General features: G+C 57.9%; 1 protein-coding gene across 2 annotated transcripts in view; it reads right to left on the minus strand.

The window, feature by feature from the left end:
* The window catches only part of TPCN1 (two pore segment channel 1), a 61871-nt gene that overhangs the window by 3215 nt on the left and 32791 nt on the right, over window positions 1-25865 (minus strand). For both annotated transcript variants that reach the window (XM_075534879.1, XM_075534880.1), the window contains 23 exons: window positions 24606-24733; window positions 19766-19942; window positions 17267-17380; window positions 16622-16752; window positions 15859-15947; window positions 13826-13860; window positions 13312-13370; window positions 13000-13099; window positions 11590-11706; window positions 11238-11362; window positions 10865-10913; window positions 10333-10396; window positions 8696-8740; window positions 5892-5948; window positions 5516-5569; window positions 4570-4642; window positions 3812-3919; window positions 2899-2970; window positions 2400-2489; window positions 1641-1756; window positions 901-947; window positions 427-495; window positions 217-301 (listed from right to left, as the gene is read on the minus strand). In XM_075534879.1, coding sequence (XP_075390994.1) covers window positions 217-301; window positions 427-495; window positions 901-947; window positions 1641-1756; window positions 2400-2489; window positions 2899-2970; window positions 3812-3919; window positions 4570-4642; window positions 5516-5569; window positions 5892-5948; window positions 8696-8740; window positions 10333-10396; window positions 10865-10913; window positions 11238-11362; window positions 11590-11706; window positions 13000-13099; window positions 13312-13370; window positions 13826-13860; window positions 15859-15947; window positions 16622-16752; window positions 17267-17380; window positions 19766-19942; window positions 24606-24733 — 2004 coding nt within the window. The remainder of the gene's footprint in view (window positions 1-216; window positions 302-426; window positions 496-900; window positions 948-1640; window positions 1757-2399; window positions 2490-2898; window positions 2971-3811; window positions 3920-4569; window positions 4643-5515; window positions 5570-5891; window positions 5949-8695; window positions 8741-10332; window positions 10397-10864; window positions 10914-11237; window positions 11363-11589; window positions 11707-12999; window positions 13100-13311; window positions 13371-13825; window positions 13861-15858; window positions 15948-16621; window positions 16753-17266; window positions 17381-19765; window positions 19943-24605; window positions 24734-25865) is intronic.

Here is a 25865-nt window from a genome sequence, read left to right on the forward strand (position 1 = left end):
TCCTGATCCATGGCTGGTGGTTTCAACCTTGTGGCTAACCACCCCACATGTTACCCACTGGGCCCCCAGGACGGTTTTGGGGTTTCCTTTTTGGTTACGACTCTGAAAATCAGTGCAGACGAGACACCCAGCAAGGCGAGCCAGAAGGCTGGTCACCCTGAGAACAGAACTGCCCGTCCCATGAGCTCCCACCGCTGCCGCCCACGCCGCACTGACCCTCAGAGTCCTGGTTCTTGCGGCTGTAGTTCATGCGGAAGACGAAGGCCTCGAGGATGAAGGCGACGATGATGGTCATCACCACCTGGCCAGGGGCGGGCGGAAGAAGCCTGTGTCCTTAGAGGTGACCGCCACCCCTCCGCCTCCCCGCCCTGCGGCCCCTGTGGTCACGGCGATTGGAAGATGCGTGGCCCGTGGCCTGGGACCTACCATGGTCACAATGTAGAAGGTCATGAAGTAGAGGCGGCTCCAGTGGGATGTCTGAGAGGTGACGCCTTCCTGGGGACAGAGGGAGGCGGACACGCCGTGGGCCTGAGCCACACCCCATGGCCGATTACAGACCCCACTGAGCTCACACATCCTCTCGGCCACCGACACCCTGGACGTACCCCAGCCTTCACCCACAGGGTCACGGGACCCCAGCAGGGCTTAAGGGGTAGTACCGAGAGCAGCTGCCACACTGTTTCTGGATTGGAACAGCACCTCTGGCAGTGGGGCACTGGCTGCTGGCATGGGGACAGGGTCAAAAGCCAGCCCCAGGGCACAGCAGGGAGTGGCTCCTGGTGGGTGCAGCTCCAGCCCCAGCCTCCAGCCCACCTGGGCCTCCTCGCCAGATATACAGCCCTGCAGACTCAGGACCCCATCCCTGGCTCTGAGGGCGGTGAGAGGCACCGGGACCCTTACCATGATGATGTACCAGTTGTTGACAACCGTGAGCTCGAACAGGGTCACTGGCAAGGGAGGGTGGACAGGGAAGGGCCTGGATCAGAATCACTGCCCACCTAGCATGTGTGTGTACCCCGCCCCTCCCCACCTACCTCAGCCAGTTCGGGCTTGGCTCCAGGAGAGATCTGCCCAGCCCTCCGGAGCACCTGCCCCTGGGATTCCCACCACTGTGGCCTGCCTCCCACAGACCACGTCCTTGGTCTCAGAGCCTGTGAGAGCCCAGGGCTGTGACTCAGGGACCCAGAAGCTGGGGTGGGGGCTGGGGGTGGGGTGGAACAGCATCAGGACTGTACTGATGCAGGCAGGGGTGTGCATTGAAGGCCCCCCTTTCTTCTACAGGAGCTGTGTCCAGCGGGGCAACTTCTTCCTCTCTGACTACCCAGGGAGCTCCACGGGCCCGGAGCAGGGCTCAGGGGTGCTCAACTGGTGGCAGCCGGCATTGTGACCATGCTGGTACAGCTGGTCCCCAGGGGGCACCCTAACACTGGGCCATAAGCTCCCTGCCTTAGGACCAAGGAGTGAGTTCTGGGGCCGAAGGAACCCGGGCTGGCCTGTGGGGCTGCCCCTGCCTTCCAGCTGGCCAGAGGGAAGACCTGGTGGCTGTGGGACAGGAGCCTGGTGCTCAGTAGGGGGGTCTGTCCTGTGACCAGGGGCTGTCCTGTGGCTGAGGGACGCCTGCCTGGGGCTTCTCGGCTCACTGAAGCTGTTGAGGATGTTGTCGAAGTTATTGAGATAGTAGTAGCCTTCCTCCACCACGGTCTTGTTGCCCACGGTGCGGTTGACCCAGCGGTAGGCATCTGCGACTGTGCTTACGCTAGCAGGGACACAGGGTGGAGGCAGAGGTCACAGGAGCAGCCGACGGCTCCACTCCCAACTCACTGCCAACCAGTGGAGTCGACCCAATAGGACAAGGTAGAACCACAACCGTGAGCTTCCAAGGCTGTGACTCTACATGGGAGCAGAAAGCTGCGTCCTTCCCCGCCAGTCACCTCCACAGAATGTCTAAGCCAACCAAACCAAGACCAAGGACCTTCCCCGTGGCTCCGAGGCTGGTCCTCCCTCCCCAGCTCCGGCCCTGCCCTGCATCCGCGCTCCCAGGGACCTGGCGAAGGACAGAGGGCACTGCTCCCACCGGTGGCTGAGGAGGGGAGCAAGGTCCTGAGAGGCTGGCTCCCGGCCTTCCCCCTGAGCCCGTAGACCTCCCCGCTGTGTGTCTGTCTTGACCTAACAGACTGCCCCTGGGAAAGTGTGTCCCTGTCTAGTCCTAGAGATGGAAACTGAGGGCTAGAAGCCAGGGGATTCAGGCCTCAAGCACCTGCCAGCACTGGGCCAGCCTGGCCCCTCAGTCATGAGGGTGAGCCCAGAGATGCTCTGGTGCAGGGCCCTTTCGGATCGATCCAGTGACTGTCGGGGCCGAGGCTCGAGGGGGGCGGGCAGGGCGGGCCTCGCATACTCACTTGCAGCAGTTGGGGTAGAGGATCCCACAGAAGAACTCCATGCCCACGATGGCGAAGGAGTAGTAGAAGATGAGCAGGGTGAGGCCCAGGCTGGGGAGAAGGGCAACAGGGCCCAGGTGAGCGGGGCCGTGGGTTGGGTAGGGGCTGGCAGCCCAAGTGGCCTCAGAGCCTGAACTGACTGGACAGACATGTCCCCAGAAAGTGCCTGTAGGGGAGGGGCCTCGTGGTTTAGGCTCTATGAACAAGTGCCCCTTCATCAGAGGCAGACCCCTTACCTGTGGAGGTAGACTCACAGGGGGGCCCTTACCTGTGAAGGTAGACACGGGTGGTCAGGGAGGTGACAGCCCTCCTAAACATTCCAGACGGGTCTTGGGGTGGGCGGGGAAATCTCAGCCACCCTCGCCCGGGTTCCTGCTCAGGACTGACTGTCCCTCTGCCCCAGGTGCTCCCAGCCCCCCGAGGCCGGGCCTGGGGCCTGGGGCCTGGAGCGGGCCCATACCTGGCCATCCGTGGCAGCAGCTCGAACATGGTGTCCAACACATTGCGGTAACGTTTCTTCAGCTTGAACAACCTAGGTGAGGGGTGGACAGAAGGCGCTCAAGTCATGGCAGGCCACGGCCCGGGTGGCTTCCCACAGAGCAGGGTCCCAGAGCCCTTCTCTGCTTGGGGTGCTCGTGCAGGTAGTGGCCCTGGAAGGGGGGCCGGTGGGACCCGCGCCTGGCTACAGCGGGGCAGGGCCATCCTGCTGCTCCTCCCACTGTCTCCCGGCAGTCTGACTGGGGTGAGCAGGGGGCTGAGACAGCTGACCAGTGGTCCCCGAAGGTTGCTTGTGTAGGGCAAGGCCAGGCTCATGTGGTGTGGCGGCCCTGGGGAAGGAGCGGTCCCTATACCGGCAGGGCGGGATGGTGGTAGGGTGGCGAGTAGACTCATAAGTATGGCAGAGGTGGGTAGCAGTAGGTACTGGAGCCCTCGGGCACCCCCACCCCCACTGCTGTCCCCAGATGACCACCCAAATCCACACTTTTCTTCCAGCCCGGAGGTGCCGGGTGGTGGGTAGGCAAGAGGGGGCCACCCACCCCTAAAGCACGTGAGTTCCTCTGCGAACCTAAGTCTCAGAACAGTATTTCTGGCTGCAACGCTACTTTCGTGGGGAGAGGGAAATGATCTGCCCTAGGGGCTTTTTTTGCCGAGAGAATGTTCTGGAACTGCAGCCTGGAAAGTCTAGCTGACCCTCAGAGCCTGTGGCCTTCGCCACTGACCTGGGCATGTTTCTGTGGCTGGAGCCGAGGCCACCTGGGGCTGCTCACCCCACCAGCCAGCATTGCCCCCCTAGTGGGCTGGCTGCCCTGGGCTATGGCTGCTTTTCACGCCAGCTCCCAGGGGGGGCCTCCCCTCCCACCCCACCCGGTCACCTGAGCAGTTGGAGGGGGCGCAGGACCACTATGAAGTAGAAAGGCTCCATGTCGAATGCCAGGGCCAGCAGCCCCAGGAAGGCGAACACGGTGACCGAGAAGTCGAACCTGGGAGGGTGGGAAGCCCAAGGCTCTTCAGCCAACCGACCTGTCACGTCGCCTGCTCTTGGAAACCCCCTCACCCCCTACCCCACCACAGGGCCCAGGAACCCACAGCACATCATGGGGCCGAGGTCCACAGCTGGGGCCTTGGGGAGCTGCTTCCTGCCACCCTGTGGGGGAACTCGGCCGGGCCCAGGCTAAGCACCAGTCTCTGGGGCTCAGGCCCTCGGGGCAGAAGAGCCAGACCCCTCTCCTGGCTGCAGGCAATGAGGACAGAGAGGACAGGCCGAGCCTGGCATCACGGGCAAGTGAGCCTGTGACCTGCCCGAGGTCCATGGACCTCACTATCACCACCATCTTGAGCTGTCTATGGCAAGGGGTGGACCGTTCCCTCGCCTTGGGCCACCGTGTGGGTGAGAGGAGGGCACAGTAGCCGGGGGGGCGGTGTAGGCGGTTGATGGGCTACGGTGAGTTTGGGAGGAACTGGCCCAGGTGGCTTGTGCACAGGGTGGCCCTGGGACACGGGCTGGCCGGACCCACCCCTGAGTGTTACTGGGCCTCCTCAGACGCCCCCCACCCACCCCATCTGTAATCCGGAAACTGTGGGCACCGTGGGTATGTGCCCGGGCACACTGCAGCTGCAAAGTCTCACTTACAGGTTCCACCCTGAGGACAGGTATTCAATGGGGCCCAGGCCGGCGATTTTCAGGAAGAGCTCCACCGCGTAGACTGTGAACAGGAGGTGGCGGGCGGTCAGCGGCAGCCCCATTCACTGCCTGCATCCCACATAGGGGCTTCTGTGGGGCTCCCCAACACACCCAGCCATGCCCACGGCCTGCTGGGGGACCCGGGGCGGGTTAGCTGGAGAAGGAGGGCAACCTGCTGCCCCCACTGTGGGGATGTGCTCCATCCTCTAGCCCACCCAGCAAGCCTCTCCCACAGCCTGTCCTGTGCACAGGACAGACTGCTCCCCGGGTGCGTGGCCCGGGCAGGAGGGCGGGGTGCTCAGGGAGGGGTGGGCACACATTCACACACTGGGGGCGGCAGAGGAGGCGTGTGCCAGGCAGAGAGGGCGTGGGGCAGTGAGCGAGGAGGCAGGACAAATAAGAAGCCTGGAGACCTATGATCTCGAGGATCATCTATGAGGGAGGGGGCTGACTGGATAAGACCCAGCGAAAGTATAAAGTGGGATGAGCTACGTCTCCCAGCCGAGTCGGCAGTGGGAGTCACACCTCGGGTGGAGGCTGTGGTCCGGGGCTTGGGGACCCTGACAGGTCTGAAACAGGCACGGGACAGGCTCAGGATGCATGTCTCCATGCTCCTCAGGATCCCTGTGCCCCAGAAGAGCCACAAGCTCCTAGACCAGTGGTTCTCAACCTTCCTAAGGCCGGGCAACCCTTTAACACAGTTCCTCATGTGGTGGTGACCCCCCTAACCAGAAAATTATTTTCTTTGCTACTTCATCACTGTCATGTTGCCACTGTGATGAATCAGGCGCCCCCTGTGAAAGGGTCGTTTGACCCCCAAAGGGGTCGCGACCCACAGGTTGAGAAGAGCTGTACCTAGAATGAGAGCCGGCCTGAGCCCGGGTTACACACTTACTGGTGAGGAAGACGAGGTAACTCCACGGCACGTGTTTGGAGAAGAAGTTCCCACCTACAAGCGAAGCCAAGCCTGAGGAAGTAGCCCAGAAAGTGGACCAGAACCCAGTGGGGTCCCAGCCTAGAGTCAACCAGACCCCGACCAGTTCCAGCCTGGAGGGTCAGCAGGATAGTCAGTCCCAGCCTGGTGGCTTAGCCGGGACAGTCAATCCCAGCCTAGAAGGACAGTAAGTTCCAGCCCGGTAGGTCAGCGGGACAGTAAGTTCCAGGCCGGAAAGGTCAGCCGGAACAATCCCAGCCTAGCGGGTCAGTGGGACAGTCAGTCCCAGCCTGGAGGGTCAGCTGGGGTCCGGGCTGCCCAGCAGAAGCTTGCTCACCTTTCAGCATGAACGTTTCTACAAGGATCCAGACTCCATTCACGGCCACCACCAAGTCTGCAGACAGACAGAAAGGGCGAGTGGGCTTGGTGCCTCGAAAGGGTACCCCGCACACCCCACTTGGATGGGGGACTGCCTCCCCCCACCACCTCCCCACCCCTGCTATGCTTTCAGCTTGATCACCCGGCAGTCTCATCCAGGAAACAGAAGCCTCAAGGACGGACAGGCAGTACAGGCAGGACATGCAGGCACACCTCACCCGACCGCCCTCACCGCACGGCCCTCTACACACTGAGGCTCCCTAGCCGGCCTGCATCGAGCCAGTCTATGGGCACCCTGTCTCCAATGGTGTGTGCCCACTTCCTGTCTCTGTATCACGTGTTGGCCCGACTCTCCGGAGTTCACCCTCTCTGTGGGTGCTCCTGCGCCTTTCACAGTTGACACATCGGTGGGATAAGCACTAAGAAACCAGGAAGGCTGTGTAACCCGCAGCCTGGTGGCAACATCTCTATTGCGGGGCTCTAGAAGGGCAGCCCACAATAGTTCTGAAGCTGGCCCCGGGTTTCGAACCCACAGCAACCGGCTCTGGCTTAGGACCTAGTGTGAGGACAGTGCAGGACCGGGCACTGTTTCGAGATGTGCTTGAAAGGGCTCGGAGCCGCTGTGAAGGTCCCTAACAAAGGGGCCATCCCGCCCCCCCTCCCCCCCCAAGCAAGGACACTCCCTGCCCGGCGTTCACGTCCACATGCAGGAGCTGAGAATATCAGGGCGTGGGCGTCACCCCTCCGTCCTCCGAGGGCTGTCTCTGAACACTCTCCAAAGACCTTCGGCAGCAGCTTTGCCCAGTGTGACACCTTGATTTCCTGGCAGCGGCTGCCCGTGGGTGTTGACCGTGGGCTCAAGGAAAATGAATTCCTGGACGGCGATGGCCCTCTTTTCTCCATTTATCTTGATGTTGCCGACGGGCCCAGCCACGACCTTTGTTGTTTTTTGTGGAGGTGTGTGTGATCCATATCGATTCCTTGATCTTCACCCGTCAGGGCTTCTGGCTTCTGCTCAGTGCAGATTGCTAAGGAGTCTCCCTCGCACCCTGAAGCCACATTCTGCTTTCCTGGCTTATCTACTCAGCATACAGATTGAAGACGTACGGTGAAAGGAGACCAACCCTTCCTGATTTTATTTTATTTTTTCCTGATTTTGTTTTATAAGGTTTTAAAAAAATCCTTTATTGGGGGACTCTTACAACTTTTATCACCATCCATCCATCCATCCATCGTGTCAAGCACATTTGTCCATAAGGTCGCCATCATCATTTTCAAAACATTTTCTTTCTACTTGAGCCCTTGGTACCAGCTCTTTTCCAAGTCCCTCACCCTTCCTAATATTATTTTATTAGTATTTGTTTTTAATGACTCATTTTATGGGGCGGAGGCTCTTACAAATCTTGTAACAAGCCATCAATCGATGGTATTAAGCACACTTGTACGTATATTGCCATCAACAGTTCCATAATAGTTTCTTTCTACTTGAGCCCTTGGTATCAGCTCCTCTTTTCTCCCCAACCCCCCACCTTCCTGATTTTAAAACACATCTGATCCCCTGGTCCCGCTCCAAGAAATGCCTCTTGGTCCACGCACAGGTTCCACGTGAGCACGAGGCAGTGTTCTGGGATTCCCAATGTCATCTAAAATGCCTTATAGCCCACATAATCGGATAGTCCTTCGTAGGTGGGCACACGTGGACATCCATCTGGTCTTCTGTGCTTCCAGGCAAGCTGCATCGGCTGTCGGCCAGGATGACCCTCTTGGTCCCTGTTGTCCTTCCAAATTCAGCTTGAATCGTTTCTGGCAGTTCTTTATGGATGACATGATGCAACCGCTTTTGCTGGATCTTCCGCAGAAGCTTACGCGTGTGTGACATTAACGATACGGTTTGTTCGTGTCTGTCTTCTGTTGGATCGCCTTCCTTTGGAAAGGGCGTGGACACGGAGCCTTTCCATATGCATCCTCTGTGGTCTGTCTGAGAAATTTGCTTGGGAAAAACCTGGGCCTGGAGGAGGGGGGCCCAGAGAGGGCGCCTGGATGAGACAAGGGAAGACCGGCCGTGGGAGTTGAGAGACAGGTGTCCATCAGTGCTCATTCTCCTCTCCGTCTTTGTCCAGGCGTGAAATGTTCCCCATAGAAATCCACCCGAGTGGCTGTGTGGGGGACTCCCGTTGTCTCTCCACCTGTGTGTGAGTCGGGGTGCTTTACAGAAACACATCCAAAGAAACGCATGTAGAAGAGAGAGTTTTATAGAAAGGATAAGTGCGCATCAAGAAAACATCCCAACCCAGTGCTGCCCAAGCCCACAAGTCCATGAGCCCCTATGTCCAACACCAATCCACAAAGTCCTCCTCCATCTCACAAAACACACACAACGATGCAGACTGCAGGAGGAAAGCCGAGTCAGTGAATGTGTAAGCATCTCAGCGCTAGCAGGGGTCTCCACACGGGTGCTCCAGCACCCAGGGCTGCATTGGGGTAGGTCCATGTGGCTTCTCCTCGGGGAGGTCTTGCAGGAAGTGAGCCTTGCCAGCTGAAGCAGGGGACTGGCTAAGGCAGCTGCACCCTGGTCCGACCATCCGAAAGCAAGAGACCCGAGAACTCGAAAGGCAAGGCTCACCGAGCCATTTATCCCTCCGCCCTTCAATTAACCTCCCATGTGTTTATCGGTCAGGTTGGCATGACTAACTAATTCAACCTGCTAGTACGGCAAAGGGCTGAGGACAAAAGGGGTCTGGAGCTGCGATCTTCTGCACTTACACATGAAATACTGGAAGGCCTTGGACTTCACCAGGATATTAATTCCTAGCGGGAGAGACAAAGGGTAATATCAAAATTTCCATCCGCAAGAGCACCACACCTCTTGCCACGTGCTTCACGCAGGTGGGGCTTGGGGGGGGGGGGCCTGTCTGCTTTCAGAATGAACCTCCCCACCTCCTTCACCCACCTCCACCTGCTCAGACGGCACTGACTACAGCTGTTTGGGGGCCACCTGGGCAGTTCAGAGCCGGGACACAGCTCTGGGAACAAACAGGCTGCTTCAATGGCTGCTCACCCCATTCTGGGTGGGCCTACTTATTCCCTCCCGTGATTATCCTATCAGGGGACAGAAACATCCTTTAAGAGTATGGAATAAGGGGGGAGCGGGGAGGGACGGGGGAGCGGGGAGGGAGGGAAAAAAAAGAGGACCTGATGCAGAGGGCTTAAGTGGAGAGCAAATGCTTTGAGAGTGATTAGGGCAAAGAGCGTACGGAAAGATGTGCTTTGTACAATTGATGTATGTATATGTGTGGATTGTGAGAAGAGTTGTATGAGTCCCTAATAAAATGTAAAAAAAAGAAAAGAAAAAAAAAGAAAATGATGAGGGCAAAGAATGTACAGATGTGCTTTATACAATTGATGTATGTATATGTATGGATTGTGATAATAGTTGTATGAGCCCCTAATAAAATGTTTTTTTTAAGAAAAGAGTATGTAAATTAAAAAAAATTTTTTAAAGAGTATGGAATAACAGCTATGCCAGAGGTGCCTGAAGGGGTTGGTGTGTGTGTGTGTGGGGAATAAAAATTCTAGGAATAGAATTCACCAGCTCTGTTCTGGTTCGTAACGGCCTAGACTCAGCAGGTTTTTCTGCCCAAGAAATTTCCCCACAAGCTAGCCCTGACTCCCAGAAGGAGCTCCGAAACTGGCATGAAATGAAGGCACAAGTCAGGCAACTATTACGGGCGCCCCACCCAAGAGTCTTTGAATTGTATGCGATGCAAGTACAGACCGCGATATCAACTAGCACGCTACCCTGCCGTTAAAAACAAACGAGCAGGGTGAACTCAGAAAGATTCCGACTCCTTGCCACCCTGTGGGCACAGGAGAAGTGCCCCCGGGGGCTTGCCCAGGCTGTCGATCTGCACGGGGGCAGACAGCCTCATCTTTCTCCTGAGGAGCAGCTGCGGGGCTCAAACTGCCGACCCTGTGGTTAGCGGCCCCAACGTGCTACGCCAATATGCTCCCCGGGCTCCTGATACTTCCACGGGGGGGGGGGGGGTCAGAGATGTCACTCAGTGAAAAGGGCAGATGGCAACCTGATCCTTCCACTAAATAAAAAGATAGCCAAGAGGCTGCAGGCCCACACCGGGGACCGAACCGCGGTCCCCACTCGAGCGGTTAGTTTCCATGTCTGCTAACGATCTGAATTTCTAAATCGCCTTCCATGAAGATTGTTTTTGGGTGAAGAAAAAAAAATACAACACCCACAAACTGGTCTGAGGCTTGGTTTTCAGGTCAGCAGTGTCCTCTTGCACCCAGTGTTTTCTTGCCCGGCTCTCTGACGCACATGCACGCACACACTCACGCTCTTCAGGCGACCAGGCGGCCACCTTGCCCTCCGCCGCCAGCCTTACCTTTGAAGATGAGAAACGCCGTCCGGGGCAGCTCGTCAAACCAGTGTTCTCGGTTTTTCTTTGCCTGCCCCGGGCACAGAGCAGGGGACGGGGTGTCAGGGCACCTCCCCAAGTCACCCGGCTAGCTTGTGTGTGTGTGTGGGGGGGTGTCGATCTAAATACACAGGGGTCTCAACAGCAACAACAGACCCACACACACACCCCCTGCCCAGTAGGCCAGAAGGGGCCCTGAGCCTGCTGCACTTTCACAACTCTCCCAATGACACTCTGAGTGCATTTGGTCATTATCCCACTCTGGAGAAGGGCAGTCACTTGCCTGGTGCCACGCAGTGACCATGGAGACCGACGGAGACCGGATGCTGCTTTTACCCACAGCTCTGCGTGGCAGAGGCAAGAGGCGCCCTCCCCGTCCCCTGCCCCCCCCCGGGGGCATCTCTCTGTGCCCCAAGCTGAGCTGCTCCAACAAGGGGAGACCTCACCCCCAGGGTGACTCCCGCCCACCATCCTACTCTGGCCCCCTCTGAGCCCTCACCTTCCACTTCAGAGCAGCAACTTCATAGATGTCGTAAAAGTCTTTCAGGCTGACGGGGCAAAAGGAGAAGAGAAGGCAGAGCCATCAGCAAGAAAGGCCAGAACAAGATCTCCAAGCACCGGCATCCTACACCCACCACCACCACCACCACCTTGCCCCTACATCTCTCATCCCGCGAGCCAGAACTCCCGGGTTGTTTAAATGTAATGTGGGATGGGATCTTGTCACTGCTAAGGGGAACCCCGAGGAATACACGTCGCTGAGACGGAGGCGCGCTCTCTGCCCAGCACACCCCACCTCTTGCTGTTGCTTCCCCAGGTCCCATTCCCTTTTCGCACACCGGGGCCTCCTTCCACCTGTCCCCTGTTCTCACCTGAGCAGGGGTGCGCTGCTCTGGTTCAGGGCCTTGAAAGTAAGGTAGCGTTCCCGGGCGCTCATGCGGGGCTTGTAGAACCGCATCAGGCCCTCAAACTGCCTGTAGGGGATGCCAGCTGGACTCTGCGGGGGGGGGGGGAGGTGTCGGTGGGGGGACGCCCTGGACGACCCAGGCCCAAGACATCCCTTCCCCTAGCGCTGGGCTCTTGTTTTTCCCAAGGACTGGACTCTGGGTCCCCAACGTCACTGGCCATGTCACACCTGGAGGCAGCTGAGGTTGGGAGGGAGAGCCAGGCCCATCGCAGGCTTCCTTCCTGACCCCCCACCCCCCGCACCCCTCGTCCCCATACCCGCTGGCTGACGAGCAGGCGGTAGGCGTGCTGGATGGCGGTTCGCTTATGCAGCAGCAAGGACTTGAACTTGCGCTTCTCGATGTCGTTGAAGGTGTCGAACACCACCGCCAAAAGCTGGGGGGAGGGGGGACAAGCTCTGACTGTCCTGTGCCTGTCCACCCCCAAGGGTGAGCTTCCAGAAACCCTCTCCCACCCACAGCCTGGGGGTGCGGGAAGTCCATTTCCCAGTTTCCACTGGGGTGAGCCACCCATGGCCGCTGGTCCATGTCCCGTCTTCAGATTCAGGAGGGACAGTTGCTAGGATGTACCTCCCCTCCGCCCCCCCCTACAGCATGGCCGGTTTCAAGACCAGCTCAGGTCCCTACGGTGGCCAAGACGGATCTCAGCAGCTACCCTGTCCGTGCCCATTCCCGTCCAACTTCCCAGTAGGGAGGGGTGGCATTGTGCCAGAAGCTTCCTCCCCATCCTCCTGTCCTCTCTCCTGTGAGTCATGGCATCACACATGGCCCCGGGGAAGGAGGAAGCCTGTACTTAGGGATGTAACCGCCCCGCTGTTGCACCGGGTGCCATCCAGGGAACCTGCTGGTGTTTGAAACTAGAGGGATAGCTTGTGGCTTGGCGTGCCCCTGAGCTGATGGGTTGGGGCCAGTGGGCTGGGGACACACACACACAGACACACACACACACAGCACTAAGCACAGCCGTGCAGCAGGATGGAGGGGTGGCGATTCTGGCTCTGCGGCCTGCAATGGGCCACTTTTCCAGCCTGACCCTCTCACAGAGAACCATAATGTTACCTCCAGAGCTGGAGTGATTAATCCGTCATTTGTACACAAAGCATTTTGCGCAGCTCCCGGCTGAGGCTGAACACGTGAGCTTTTGCGGTTACTACGATGCGGGTCCGGTCTCAGAATGCAGACTGTCACACGGTATTCTGGCCTTATATATGGTTCTCTCTCGGCAGCAGCCTGACATCTGAGAGATGCCTCTGGGTGGGTCTAAACCACTTACTGTTCTAATCACAGTCCAGTGCTTAACCACCTGTGCCACTGGGGCCTGGCCATGGGCTTCTGAAAAGTCACAGCCCTGAGAAACCTCTAGGGCACAGCTCTGCTTTACACGCATGGGGCACCGTGCGTCAGCATTGACTTGACGGCTATTAATAACACTCAGCATCAGCAGCAATAGCAGCACTGCCCCGGGAGGCTTCCAGCCCTGGTACCCAGCTGAATTCCTCCAAGTCTTTTAGGTCTTGGTGCACCCCAACACCACTCTTCATTACCAGTCTCTGACATCCCCCCACAACACTCTGACCTTGGGGGTGCGCGCCTGGTGATTCCACTCGTCCCTCCCGTGGTACCCAGCGCCATGTGGGCTGAAGCAGACGGCTAAGGCCCTGTTGCTCACCAGGTTCATGATGAAGTACAGCTCGATGGAGAGGTACACGATGAAGAAGATGCAGGACCAGGAGTTTCTCGAGTATGACGGCATCATCACATCCGGGAAGCTGTGTGCAGGTGTGACATCTCCCTGTCCCCCTTCTCCGAGGACACACTTGCCCTCCCAGTCGCCCAGCCCCAGTCTCAGCTTGTGAACTGCAGGGATCCTCACGCCAACCCCACCTCTCAAAGGCACCCGGTGCCTTCTATGCTAAGAGGTGATGAGGGCCCTGGGGCACCAGTGGGGGGCTGGTCAGCAGCTAAAGAAAGCCCCACTTACTTGGCCGTGGTCAGCAGGACAAAGAGGCTGACGATGCTGTTCTCCAGGGTGTTGAAGTACTAGAGGGAAAAGGAGTCAGAGGAATACACGGGGGCCAGCCTAGGGCCCAGCAGTCAGGAGCATGCCATGGAGGTCACCTAGAATGCCCTTTGTCCCCCCCTCACCCAGCTGATTGCCTGCCAAGGAATCCCCCAGGGAGGGCAGAGGAATAAGGAAATGGGTGTGCGAGAGGGGGGGCCCATGACGTCTGCCTTCCTGAACTTGGTGTTTCTGGCTGAAGCAAATGTTGGCTGTCAGAGAACCACCTGCTGGGGAAATTAGCTGGGCCCTTCTTCATTGTTCTGCCAACCTAACCCTGGAAACAACCCCCTCCAGGGCAGAAATGGCGGGGGTGTTCCCTGAGCTCTGGGAGAGGTGGCGGATCTGCAGGTTGTGAGAGGGAGGAGGGACCAGGCAGGCCTGCCGTTCTGGGAGACGATGCCTCACAGGCAAGGCAGACAGGCGGAATACTTACTGGATCTGAAGGATTCGGGGAGAACAAGTAGAACCCTAAAAGGGTGGGGGGAGCAGACAGAAGCAGTTAGAGTTCCTTCAGGAAGAAAAGACTAGGCCAGCCGCCATCACCAACAGCTCCCCCGCCACATTAGACATTCATGTGGAATGAATGTCACTCTAGGCGGAAGGCCTGGTTTGAGTTCAAGCCTAGAGCCAACCACTCCTGCAGCCCCGTGCAGGGCCCAGGGCAGCCTGCCTGTCTCTCGTAGCCTTGGCTGGTTCCCTGCTACAGGGGACGGCTCTGTGTTCAGGCAGATAATGTTCTGGGAGTGAGGAGCCAGTCCAACGGTCAATGAGTGCAGTGGGTTGTGTGTGGGCATGAGGGAGTGGTGTGGAGTGGGGTACAGAGAACACGCACTCTGTCTACGGGGACCCTGGACGGTCAGGCCTATGATGGGGGAAGGCTGGCCGTCCACATCTTGATGTGACTTCAGCACTCGCTGGGAGTCTTCAGAGCAACCAAGCCCATGTGCAGGCCAGCTTTGGAATCTGGCAGGCCGGGTAGCTTGCTGTTCTCTTTGGGTCTGAGAACATGCGAGACCTTGTTGATACCCTGTGAGAGTTACATCATCTGTTGTCAATTTGAGACTTCAGAGTGAAGGGGTGGGGTTTAGCCCGTCAATCAAGTCACAGCTTGATGACCTCATTTGGAGGCGCTAAGGAGATAAATCGCTTGCTGGGGGGCAGGGCACACACACATTCCCCGAGAGATACGGCTAACGATGAGCCTGATAGAGCTACACTGATGCTGCCAGAGGAGCCACGTGGAGGCAGGCAGATGCTTCCACTGCCACTGGATCCACAAGACTTTCCACCCACTGGCCTGTGATCTCCCTGCATTTGGCGTCATTGCCGGTGTTGCGTGAGTCTGAAGAGGACTTTATAGATTGGTATGGGACATATGGGCTAATATCGGACTTGTGGACTTGATCTGGACTGGGCTGGGATGTTTTCTCAAGATTCAATGGTATACATCATACATAAAGCTCTTTCTTATATGCATATGAGTGTCCATGAATTTGTCTCTAGTCTACCCAGACTAACACATGCCTTGAGGCCAAGGCTCCTGGGCCGTCATGACTGCCCTCCTTGCCCCATCCTTCGGATCCTAAGTGGGGTGAGGGGGGGAGTCTCCATCCTCAGGGAAGTGTGTCCTACAGGAGAAAGCCCAAGTGGCATTCTGTGGAGAGTGAGTGGAGGGGACATGGAAACCGAGGGCTTACTGGGCAGGCAGGGGCAGCACCAGGGCCCGGCAGGGCCTTCACGCCAGCCTCTGGAGAAAGTACTACAGGATAGTTCTTGAACTGCTATGTGTGTGCGGCGAGTCCAGGGCTGTGGGAATCCACATGGCTACGCAGTCCACTGCAGAGACTGAACCCCAGAGATAAAGGGCATGACTTTGCTTCCCAGGGGAGCATGCTGGCCCTGAGAGCCCAGGAGACACAGGGGAGGGCCACCGTCAAGATGTGAGCCCAGTGAGAACTGCCCGTTTACCCAGACAAACCCCCAAACCAAACTCACTGCCATTGGGTCAATGCCGACCCGTAGCAACCCTACGGGGTCCCTGTGGGTTTCTGAGACTTTAAAACAGACAGGACCGGTGGGTTTGAACCACTGACCTTTGTGTTTAGCGGCTTCATGCACTATGCCCCCGTGACTCCTTACGTCACCAACCCAGAGACAGAAAGCTGTCCACACAATGAATATCCCACACAGGCCCGTGCTGCGCACCAGCCTCACCTCCACGCAGACCAACGTCAAGAACGTGATGGGAGGCAGACAGCAACGTGCTCTCAGCAGGCAGCCCCGTGCGTGGCATGTTTCAATGCACAGAGCAGCACTGCACGGAACCTCACCAGCAAGTGCAAGTGTAAAGGCGTGCGGGGGAACGAGGGACTCGGGATGAGGGGCCTGAGATCACCAAAGGGCACGCACGATGGCTTCTCTGGGCTGCCCCGTTTGCTAAGCCGGTGGGGGGTGCGGGCGCCTCACCGAGGATGGCAAAGATGATCATGAAGAACAGCAGGAGCAGCAGGATGTCCATGAAGGGTGGCAGCGACTGGAAGATCTGCCGCAGGTTCCTGGGGGAGAGATGGATGGAGAGATGAGCTTGATCCTCAAGCAGCTTCAGCCTCCTCCTCGGCCACACAACGGTGGCAGGGTGGCTGGGGGCCCGGGCGCAGCATTCAGCAGCTGCCTGCTTGTGACGAAGCCCAAGCCGGAGGGTGTGGGGCCAGGCCTCCACAGAGCCCGTGGTGGGCCCAGGGTGCAGGCCAGCCTCCCCGCACAAGCACTTGTTTCTGCCTTTAGGGACAGGCACAGAGACTAAATGAACTGCAGCCGTTCCGTTGACTGCAACTCACAGGGACCCCATAAGGCAGAGTCGAGCGGCCTTGGATCTCCCCCAGGTCTCCGAGTTTTTGTGGAAGCAGGCTGTGAGCAGTCGGTGGGATGACACTGCTGAATTTTCTGTTAGGAGTCACCGAGTGCTTAATGGCTATGCCACCAGGGCTCCTGAAGGGAGAAATGACCTCCCACCATCACCCAACAATGCCCCTGCCACGCGACTTTCCACATGGAGTTTTCAAATATGAATCCTTCTAGGCTGGACCTAGAGTTGAATTCAGACTGTGCGCCCCGGTGGGGGTGGTCTTGGCTGGCTCCCTGCTGCCAGGCATATAGAGTTTTCTTTCAGTGCAAGGAGCCAGCTCCTGAGGGTTTGCGGGCTGAACAAGGGGAGCAGAGCTGGCCTTACCGCCGGACGCCGCCACAGTACCGGCAGTCCACCAGGAAGATGCAGCGCAGGGCGCGCGTCACCCGCACGTGGGACGTCTGCCGCACTAGCACCACCACGGCCTCGATGAGCTGGACCATGAGCACAGAGGCCTGCAGGCGGGCAGAGGGGCTCCGTCAGAGCACCCCAAAACGAACACCTCCCACCCGCACCCAGGGGTACCCTCGCAGTGCAGACGGAGGAGAGCGTCAGACGGCCCAGCCCCACCTCACCCTTCTCACTGCTCTGTTCAGCCCACCTGCACCAGGTAGCCACCCCATTGGGGCCTCTGACCTCTCTGCTGTGCGCCCCACCCCTAGAGGCTAGCTTGGGCAGACCCCCACCTCTAGGAAACAGCACCCACCCTCTGGCTGGGTGTAAAACCAGGAGCAAGCCATCTCCTCCAAAGGTGACGGCACGGGGCAGCCTAGAGCCTGGGGTGTCCTGGGCATGGATGGCACTGGGGCATGGCACTGGCACCCGTCACGGCCACATCCAGTCAGGCCCCTGGCCAAGCCAGAGGCACGTGAGAGTGTGGACAGGTTGGGCCCACAGGGTGCTCTGAATTGAACCCAAGGCTCCGCTAGAGGGCGGGTGACAGGGGAGGAAGCACGGGGACAGAATCACCTTGACCATGGTCCGTTTGTGCCGGATGAAAATGTGGAGGCCCAGCCACCGAAGCTTCATGCCGAGTTCAAACACCACCACCATCAGGGCGAACAGCTCCAGGGTGGCGTGCACCTGCGGCCCGGGCATGGGGAGCAATAGTTGGCACCACCCCATCCATCGCCAACCCTCCACCCTGCCCCAGCCTCCTCACCACACCCCTTCCAGTCACCCCCTTCCTTGACCTTGCCCACAGCCACCCCTCCACCCCACGCCCAGCCTCCTCTGGACTCCGCCTCCAACCGCCCCTCTGCCCTGCCCACAGTCTCTTCTCCACCATGCCCACAACCAACCCACCCCGCCCACAACCAACCTGCCATGCCCACAGCCTCCTCTCCACCCCGCCCACAGCCAACCCTCTGCCCCGCCCACTGCCTCCTCTCCACCTGCCCCCAACCCTCTGCCCCGCCCACAGCCAACCCTCTGCCCCACCCACTGCCTCCTCTCCACCTGCCCACAACCCTCTGCCCCGCCCACAGCCACCTTGTGGTCCAGGAGACTCTGCTTCGCCCTCTCCCAGGAAAACAAACCCACTGCCCGTTGAGCTCGTTGGACTCCCAGCACCCCTGCCCGTGGGCTTTGGCGGGGTCTCCTCTTTCTCATCTGGGGCAGCTGGGGGGCGGGGTGGGTAGCAGAGCACTCACCACTTCACCAAACCCCTGCCCGGGGAGTGGATTCTGTCTCTTAGCAACCTTGTGTGGGGTTTCCCACACTATAAAATCTTAAAGGGAGGGGGCAGCCTCATTTTTCTCCTCTAGAAGGGCTGATGAGTCTGGAGTGACGAACTTAGGGTTAGCACCCAATGAGTGACTGCACTGCTCAAATTCACTGCCACCGTCAACTCTGCCGCGCACCAACCCTTCAGGACAGGGCTAGACCTGCCCCTGTGGGTTTCCCAGACCGTAACTCTTCATGGGAGTCGAAAGCCCCGTCTTTGTCCTGCACAGCAGCTGGGGCTCAGGAACGGTGGCCTGGCAATTCACAGCTTTGCCCAGTGCTGCACAACTTTGCCAGCAGGGTTCCCAAAATACACTAAGGAAGCATGAATTAGGGGCCTCAACTGAATAGCATGTTGGAAAACCAAACGGAGGGGAAGACCCCGCAGGGTTTACTTGGCAAGGCCCCAAGAGCAAGTGGGCAGTCACTCAGACAGGGTCTGCTTGGCCTAGGTTCCCGTGCTCGCTTGGATACATGGTCAAGGCCACATGGAAGATCCCAAAATGAGCCCCTTCCCACCTGGGGCCGAGCACAACTTCTCAGGGTGGAGCCGCCTCAGCTGTCCCCTGACGCATGGCTGGCCCAAGCAGGGGCTTCCATGCACACCAGGACTGACATGGTCCCTGCCTCACCAACTCATTAGATCAGATGTGGGGAAACCCATCCATCTGTGGACCAGCAGGGTGGGAGTGGGGGGTGGGTGGGTGTGTGTCTCTGCATGATGTGGTGAGGGAGCAGGAGCTGATGGGGTAAAGGGACGGGAAGGGCTTCTTGGCAGAGGGGACAGCATAGGGGGGGGGCGTGGGGAGGAAGGGGGGGCAGGCCAGTCCAGAGTGGCCGGTGCAAAGGAAATAAAGTGACCCAGTCATGGCGGGCCTTGAACCCCAGGCTGGAACCAGGCAGTAACCAGGCTGAAAAGATCAGAGGAGCCCCCCACCCTCACTCCCCTTGGACAGAGCGGGAGAAAATGTGACACGGAATTCAAAATCATAAAAAAGACCAGACTTGCTGGTCTGACAGAGCCTGCCTGACCCTGAGACCACGGCCCTCGGGTACTTTTTGAAATTGGTAGGGACCCCAGCCCGGGGACCTTCTTTCAGGCAAACAGAGGCAGGCTTAGAGATGGAGCCAGCGTGTGCCTGTGATAAGCACGGCACCTGGGACCAGAACGGCTGCCCGTGGCGGAAGGTAAAGCTCAGAAGGGGGTGGGGGCGGGGGCGGGGGAGAAGGGTTAATGGAATTAGGGGACCCGGGGAGCAAGTGTTAGCATGTTGAATGTGACTGGGCCGGGCCTGCAGCCATGTCACAAAGCCAAACATGTGTCAACTGTGGCAGGGAAACAGAGTGGCCCTATGTAAACTCTCACCCAGGTCACGGTAATAGAAAACAAGGTGGAAGGACCCCAACTTCCTCCCCAGCCCCCACCCCATCCTCCCACCCCCAACCCCCCACCCCCATCTCCAACACTCCCTGCTTGGGACGCTGTCTGAATGCGAATTTACATGCCCACCCCCACTCCTGATGCTGACGCTGAGGTTGGTGACCATGCTCTGGGTCTGTCAGTGCCCTGCCCACACTGGCCAACGTGTGAGCACCCCCTACTGGTATGGCCAAAGTGTGGGCACCAGTCTTAGCTGCTACTCTGTGGGAGTCATGGAGCGGCGGGTGGGGGAGCATGCGCACGCTGGGTCCTCTGACCTCTGGGTTCGGGTCTAGCTTGCTCTGGGGGCGCAGAGCACTCACGTAGATGCCCAGGCGGAGTGCGGGCACGGCGGGCGCCTCGCACAGGGACAGCAGCAGCAGGAGCAGGGCGGTGGATAGTTCCATCAGGTAGAAGAGGTGGTTGTGTGCAAAGAGGTAGGCGGCCAGCGCTTTGGCGTTCTTGGGGTGGGTGAAGAACTTGTCATTATTCTCGCCTTCCTGGGGAGACAAGCCCGGGGGCGGGTGGGGATGGCAGGTGGGTAAGAGTGGGGACATGATGGCAAAGACCGTCTTCACAGGACGCCCTAGGGTTCGGCCAGCTCGTCCCTGACAGCTGACCAGACTCACTGTTGGAGCAGAAGGGTCCAGGGGGGAAGTGGAAGGCAGGCTGCACTGACCCGGGGTGGACAACCTGGGCCGGGTCCTGTTTCCCCTCTACACCCCCTAGCCCCCCCCCCCCAAGTCACAGCTCCTTCAACATCATGGGAAAGGTCGGTTCCCAGTCACAGGGCAACTGTCAGGAGGACGGGGAGTCAGCTCAGAAAGGCACTTAGGACAGAGATGAGCTCATTGATTAATGAACAGGAAAGAAATATGAAGCCAATAAGCACAGCTCGTCAGACCTTTCCAAATTGCCCGGTTTATGTGCTTGGCTGTTGACTATATCGGAGGCTGGAGGCTCGAGTCCCCCAAGAGAAAAACCTGGAGATCCACTTTGGATACAATCACCATGAGAACCCACTGCAGCCTGGTTCTGCATGTGGACACTCAGAATGGACTGGCCAGCGGCTGTCTTTTTAAAACTCCAGTTGGGGTGTCCACTTGGACTTTGCCCGGGCTTCCCAACACCCCGCTTCTCCTGTGAGATCAACGGCTCTGTTACTCTCCCCAATTTCCCAATGCCTGCAGAACGCTTGCCTTGCAGCCCTGCCGAGCCTGCCCTCAATCCTTGCTCAGTGACAGCCATAACATGCCAGGTGCTGCTCAGTCCTGCCAAGGCCCTCTCACTTCATCCTCATGGCCTCCTGCTCAGGTGGGCACTCGCATGACCCCACTGACAGAGAGGGGAGAAAACTGAGGCACCGGGAGCTTCGGTGCTGGCTGAGATTGCAGCTCCAGGGACTCTACTGCCCTCCTGCTAGAGAAGGAGGAATAAAGATACCGACCAGGATGTCCTCTTTGGGGACACTCTCAGGGCACTGCCAAGCCTCCGGCAGGCTCTGCTAGGCTACTTGTGGAGTAGGGGACTCAAGGAGTCCCCAGAGTTGGGGGATACTAAGTAATGACCTGTGCTGTACACTAACACCAACATCAGCAGCACCAGCACCAACATCAGCACCAGCACCGACATCAGCATTAGCACCAGCACCAACATCAACACTGACACCAGCACCGACACCGACATCAGGATCAGCACCAGTATCTGCACCAGCACCAACATCAACAGTGACACCAGCACCGACATCAGCATCAGCACTAGCACCAACATCATCAACACCAGCATCAGCACCAACATCAACATCAGCACCAGCACTAACATCAGTACCAACTTCAGCACTAGCACCGGCACCAACATAACATCAGCAACAGTATCAGCAGCATCAACATCAGCACCAGTATCAGCATTAACATCATCAGCACCAGCACCAGCACCGACACCGACATCAGGATCAGCACCAGTAACAGCATCAGCACCAGTATCAGCACTAGCACCAACATCAGCACCAGCACCAACATCAATACCAACTTCAGCATCAGCATTGGTACTGGCATCAACATCAGCACCAACATAACATCAGCACCAGTATCAGCACCATCAACATCAGCACCAACATCAGCACTATCAGTACCAACTTCAGCATCAGTATCAGTACTGGCATCAACATCAGCACCAACATAACACCAGCATCAGCATCTCTATCAGTATCAGTACCAACATCAGCACTAGCACCGGCACCAACATCAGCACCAGCACCAACAGCAGCAGCAGCGCCAGCTCCAGCACCAACAGCAGCAGCAGCAGCAGCAGCATCAACATCAGCATCACCACTGGCACCAGCAACAGCTTACTTGGCTTGCATCTCCTCCTCTCAGTGGTCCTCAACTGGGGGTGATTGTGTCCCAGAGCTCTGGGAAACAATTGGAGGCATTCTGGGTTGTCACACCTGGGGGTGGTGCTGGCAGCATGTGGTGCGGGGAGAGGCCGGGGATGCTAAGCATTCCCTGATGCCCTGGGAAGAGCTCTGGCCTGCTGGGCTCCCCTGCTGGCCCCAAGCCCCTGTGACAATGTCAGGGAGTGGGGAGGGGTCAGTATCTCTCCTGGGACAGTGCCTGCTACCCCACCCCCTCAGTGCCATCCGGTAGGGCAGAGCAGAACTGCCCCCATGGGGTTCCCAAGGTGGAAATCTCTACTGAAACAGATCGCCACATCTTCCTGGTGGGTCGGAACCACCCACTTTTCAGGTAGCAGTCAAGTGCTTTACCACTGTGCCACGAGGACTCCTTCCTGCTACACAGCGCAGATGTTTTATAAGCTGAGCCGAGCCCACTGCCGCCAGTCGATTCTGTCTCATTCAGGAAAGGCCCTGTGTATCACAGAGCACACCGGCTCCACACAGTTTTCTTCATGGGGGTCAACTGCCAGGCCTTTCTTCTGCACATCAGCACTGGATGGGTTTGGACCACCACCCCCCCACCTTCCTGGTGAGCAGCTGATCTCAACCCCCTGGCACCACCTATGGACCTGGGTGTCTTACAGATGTTGAGAGGACCCGCTTCCCTGGGCCCCTGCCCAACCTGGAGGCTGCCCCGTAGCTTAGGGGGCTGGGGCTCTGGCTGGCTGTGGTGGGCTAGGTAAATGCTGAGTACATTACTTCCCTGGACACTGGGATGTCACTCAGCACCAGCAAATAATGTAGGCAAACCCTGAAGGCCTGACAGGAGCAGGAGAGCAGGGGAAGCCAAATTCTTGGCAGTCAGGCCGAGGGCCCGGGACCAGCCTGGCTCTCAGTCCTGGGGTTTCCGCCACCCGCGGTCTCCATGGCCCGGGGCAGGGAACACACACAGCGGGCCTGTGAGGCTTCTGGTTTGAATTACGGTTTCTTCCGACCCCCTAGCCAGGCTCGCAGGTCTGGCTCGAGGCATCCGCTGGCCAGGGCTTCCAACTGGCTTGTTCTGCTTCCGCCTCCGGCTCAGACTGTGCTCTCCAGCTCAGGAAAACTGAATCGGAATGGGCATTTCCACAAGATCCCTGGGTGAGTCCCAAGTAGAGTCAACGCTGAGACCCAGGGCTCCAGATGAGGCCCTAGGCTTGCCGGATTAGCCGGGCCTGCGGGCGAACTAGAACCATACCCCCATCCTCAGCCTGGGTGAAACCTGAAGCCACTGACCCGGGAAGCATGGGAAGTGGGCCTGGCCATTGAACTTGGAACTACCGAGAAGTGGGGGCGAGTGGAAGATTAACCGTGACATCAGACTCTGAGCCAACTGCCCAGCGGTGCACACAAGCCTGGTCTCCTGGCTGCGGCTCATGAGCTAGATTAGAACAAGAACTCGGGTCTGCGGTCCGTGACTTCTGGGCCTCCTGTCTCTGCACCCTGGGGTGGGACTCGCTGATAATGAGGGTCTTCTGGAGGTGCTTGGCTCTGAGGGTGAGCCAGCTGCCAGGGGCCTCGAGGCGGTGAGCAGCTGTCTATCCAAGCACACCGCCAGCTTGGTCTGCTGGACTGCTGCTTGTGAGCGAGAGGGGAAGGAAGAGGTGGCTCAGAGACCAGCGACAGCCGGCCTCCGGAAACAGGCCCGGCCTTCCCTTCCCAGACTTGGCTCTTGTTTTATTTTAGAGAATGATGCCGAACCTCTAGTCAAATAGTTTAAGAAGTGCACCCGCCCAAACGCACTGCCAGCGAGTGGACTCTGACCGACGGCAAGCCCCATCTGGGGTTGTGAAGGTGCTCTGATGCCGCAGTGGATTCCACGTTGACCTACTAACCTCAAGGGTAAACAGTTCGAACCCACCAGCTGCTCCACAGGAAAAAAACGAGGCTGTCTACTCCTGTAAAGATTTAATGTCTCAGAGATCCAAGGGGGTGGGGGTTGGGCCAGTTCTACACTGTCCTATAAAGTCCGTCGCTTTTATTTTTGGTTTAAATCTAGGGTTTCAGAGGTTTTATAACTCGCTCTGGGAGCAGCGGGGCCTCGTCTTTCTCCCGCCAAGCAGCTGGTGGATTTGAACTGCCGACCTGGTGGTTAGTAGTCCAGCACTTACCCGACAGCGCCACCAAAACCGAAGTCCAAAACTCACACAGACATCAAGTCGATGCGAACTCATAGCAACTGTCCTCGGGTTGGCCTATAGCGCTGTCCCTGTGAGCTCCTGAGACGGTCACCCTTTACAGGAGTAGAAAGCGCCATCGTTCTCCCAAGGGGCAGCGGGTGGTTTCCAACGGTGACTTTGTGGTTAGCAGACTACTTACTGGGTAACCGCTGTGCCACCAGGCTGCTTAGATAATACCCAGGATTAGACAACAGAACTAAGCATCGGCCATCCAGCTGACTCTGGGTCACAGGGACCAGGACTGGCCCTTTGTCTTTCTGAGGCTGTCAGTCTTCACGGGAGCAGACAGCCTCATCTGTCTCCCTTGGAGCAGCTGATGAGTTTGAACCACTGACCTTGCATTCCATGGCCCAATGCCTAACCCACAGTGCCACCAAGGCTCCCAAATCCCACCAGCCAGAGACGGTGGTCAGTGATGGGTGCCCAGAATTCCAGGGGGTGGGGGTGAGGTGGGATAGGTGTCAACAGTTCTGTGCGCATGCCATTTCGCATTCCTCCCTTCTGGAACCTTCTATTCCCACACGCAAGTACGGGCCAGGAGACACTCACCTGGAGGTAGATGGCTGCCTCTTGATAATTCATCTCCCAGTTGTGTCCGGTGGGGCTCAAGGCGGGGCTCTCGCCCCCAGAGCTCAGGCTGGGGTCCTGAGAGTCGCTGATGGCGTAGCTGCCTCCATCTGCATCCAAGGATAGAGAAGGTCACTTACGAGCCAGGCTTCAGAGGGGAAGAAAAGGTGACAGAGACCAGGTGGAGAGTCCGGAGGGTGCTGCATACGCTTGGGGGTGGTGGTGGTTGGGGGGTTGATCCTATTATCCAGGAACACCCCGCCTCACTGAGCCTTGCTTGTAGATACTGCGGAAGCTCCGTGACAGCCCTGGGTCAAGCAGGCCTTTTGGGGGGGGTCATTTCCCCGCCACAGTGTGCCCACTTCCTATCTCGGTGACATGTGTTGGCCATTCTCACAGCCCTTCCAGCCTTTCAGCAGGATGACAGCCTAGGCTCAATAGGACCTTTATGAGATACACACACATACACACCCCAAAGCCCACGTGACTGACTGGCTTTATCTCGGCATTCACCTTCATGCCGTGGTCGGGGACTGGACCTGCAGAATTGCTGAGATCCGTCTGCCTGTAGGCAGGTCAGCCGTGGGGACGGCCGACAGCAAGAGTTACCGTGTATGGCTAGTTGAACGGGGCTTTCTTTCTCTTGTTTAATTAAAAACGGCGAACGATCACACGGAGTGCGTAATTGCAACCTTTGTGTTAAAAAAATAATCATAATAAAGAGACAAGAAAACACACACATATCTAGTGAGGGTTATACAAGGAAATCTCCGAAGACAAAAATTCCAGCTTCGCTGCCATCGAGTCGATTCTGACTCATGGTGACCCTGGGTAACAGAGGAGAGGCTGCTTGGTGTTTCTCAGGCTGGGCGATCTTTACGGGAGTAGAAAGCCGCCTCTTTCTCCCCTGGAGCACGTGGTGAGTTCGAATTGCTGACCTTGGTGTTCAGCGCCCCATTGTATAACCCACTAGGTCACCAGAGTTCTTTCCGAAAGGAGCTACAATAAGGATAAATTGGAAGGTGGTGAGATTGGTTACGACAGTCAGGCGGGAGAACACTGGGTAGAAGTTGATACTTTTTTGGCTCTTGGACCAGAAAACTAAATTGACTACCATCAAGTCATTGCCAACTCGCGGCAAACCCTATAAGACAGGGCAGAACTGCCCCTGTGGGTTTCTGAGACCGTAACTCTTTACAGGAGTAGAAAGCCTCGTCTTTCTCCTGTGGAGCGGCTGGTGGT

Source organism: Tenrec ecaudatus, chromosome 16 (assembly GCF_050624435.1).
Source record: "Tenrec ecaudatus isolate mTenEca1 chromosome 16, mTenEca1.hap1, whole genome shotgun sequence".
In the NCBI taxonomy this organism is placed as follows: Eukaryota; Metazoa; Chordata; class Mammalia; order Afrosoricida; family Tenrecidae; genus Tenrec; species Tenrec ecaudatus.